Source organism: Silene latifolia, chromosome Y (assembly GCF_048544455.1).
Source record: "Silene latifolia isolate original U9 population chromosome Y, ASM4854445v1, whole genome shotgun sequence".
Lineage (NCBI taxonomy): Eukaryota > Viridiplantae > Streptophyta > Magnoliopsida > Caryophyllales > Caryophyllaceae > Silene > Silene latifolia.
The window spans coordinates 370,927,759-370,929,293 of NC_133538.1; the positions used below are offsets into that span (position 1 = coordinate 370,927,759).

General features: G+C 36.9%; 1 protein-coding gene across 1 annotated transcript; it reads left to right on the plus strand.

The window, feature by feature from the left end:
• The first annotated feature begins 489 nt into the window (after positions 1 to 489).
• On the plus strand, positions 490 to 1,008 carry LOC141631835 (uncharacterized). The gene has a single exon (XM_074444456.1). It carries the CDS (start codon positions 490 to 492, stop codon positions 1,006 to 1,008), a length of 519 nt encoding a protein of 172 aa, XP_074300557.1.
• The last annotated feature ends 527 nt before the right edge of the window (positions 1,009 to 1,535 follow it).

A 1,535-nucleotide genomic window follows, 5' to 3' on the forward strand; every position in this document is an offset into this window, starting at 1 on the left:
TACCAGACATCTTTCTTATGCTGGGAGATTGGTTCTAGTGAATGATGTCCTCACCTCCTTGCACTCTTATTGGGCAACAATCTTCCTAATTCCTAATGGAGTAATGAAAAGGATTGATTCTCTTTGTAGGACTTTTCTATGGGAGGGAAAAGACTCTTATTCTAGGGCTCCTAATGTGCATTGGGATACTTGTTGCAAACCCAAAGAAGAGGGGGGACTTGGGATAAAGAATTCTAAATTGTGGAATAAAGCTTTGTTAGGGAAGTATACTTGGTGGCTTGCTACAAAAAAGGATCACTTATGGGTGCGTTGGGTTAATCATGTTTATATGAAAGACCAGAGCTGGAAAGACTATGTTGCACCTCAGGACTGTAGCTGGTCTTGGAAGAAGATCAGTCAAATTAATGCTACTTTTAAGAATGCTTTACTGATAACCTTTGGCTTAACATTTCTCAACCCTATACTGTTGCTGGAGGTTATAAATGGTTAATGCCACCAAGTCCTAAAGTTCAGTGGAGGTATGCGTGCTGGAATAGCCTGAACCTGCCTAAAACTTCCTTTATATATTGGGCAAGCAGACTTCAGAGGCTCTTGACTCGTGACAGGATCATCAGAATGGGTTTTGGACAGAATGACACATGCTTTCTGTGTGCAGATGCCCCTGAAACTCATAGCCATCTTTTCTATAATTGTGACTTCAGTACCAAGTGCATCAGAGTGTTGCGACAGAGACTGAGAATTAGCTTTCCTCCGCAGTCCTTTGATCATTGGTATGCTTCTGGTAGAGGAAGGAGTAAATTGCAGCATAAGTTTGTTTGTGCTTGCTTTGTTAGCCTCACTTATGAGATATGGCATGCTAGGAATATAGCAAGGCTACATGGGCAGATTGTTAGACCTGAGTTTCTTGTTCCTAATCTTGTCAATAGCATCAAGCAACGATGGAGCAAGAGGAATCATCATACTTTGAAGCAGAGTGACCAAGGCTGGATAGATAGTGTAGGAAATTAGAGTGATTGCGGTTTTTTTTGTACTTAGTTGTCTATATCCTATAGGACGCATATGTAATTGTTGGAGCTTATTCTTTATTAATATACTTACCCTTCACCAAAAAAAAACATATACAAATTTATCATATTATCATCTTAACATATTAAAACAACAATATCAATAAATCAAAATGGAAACAAAACATCAAAAAAAAAAAAAATCCTCTCGGCAAAAAAAAAAAATTTATTCGGCCGAAATTTTTTTTCAAATTTTTTTTTTTGTTTTAATCCATTTATGAAAATCATATAAAATAATTTCGTGGCCTATGCTCTGATACCACTTGTGGGAAATATCGGTATATTTCATCAAGAAAATTCGGATTATAACGAAATTATGAAATATGAAATTGCTAGTCATAAACGAATTGTATAAACAAAAGAATAGATATTAGAATTAACCTTCAGTCCTAGCAATTTGGCCTAAGAACAAATATCGAGATCGATATTCTCCTAATCGTTGCACCGAAAATGCTCCGAGAAATGCCCCCT

Coding starts and splice junctions, on each gene's coding strand:
- LOC141631835 (XM_074444456.1), top strand. CDS start 490: ATGCCACCAAGTCCTAAAGTTCAGTGGAGGTATGCGTGCTGGAATAGC.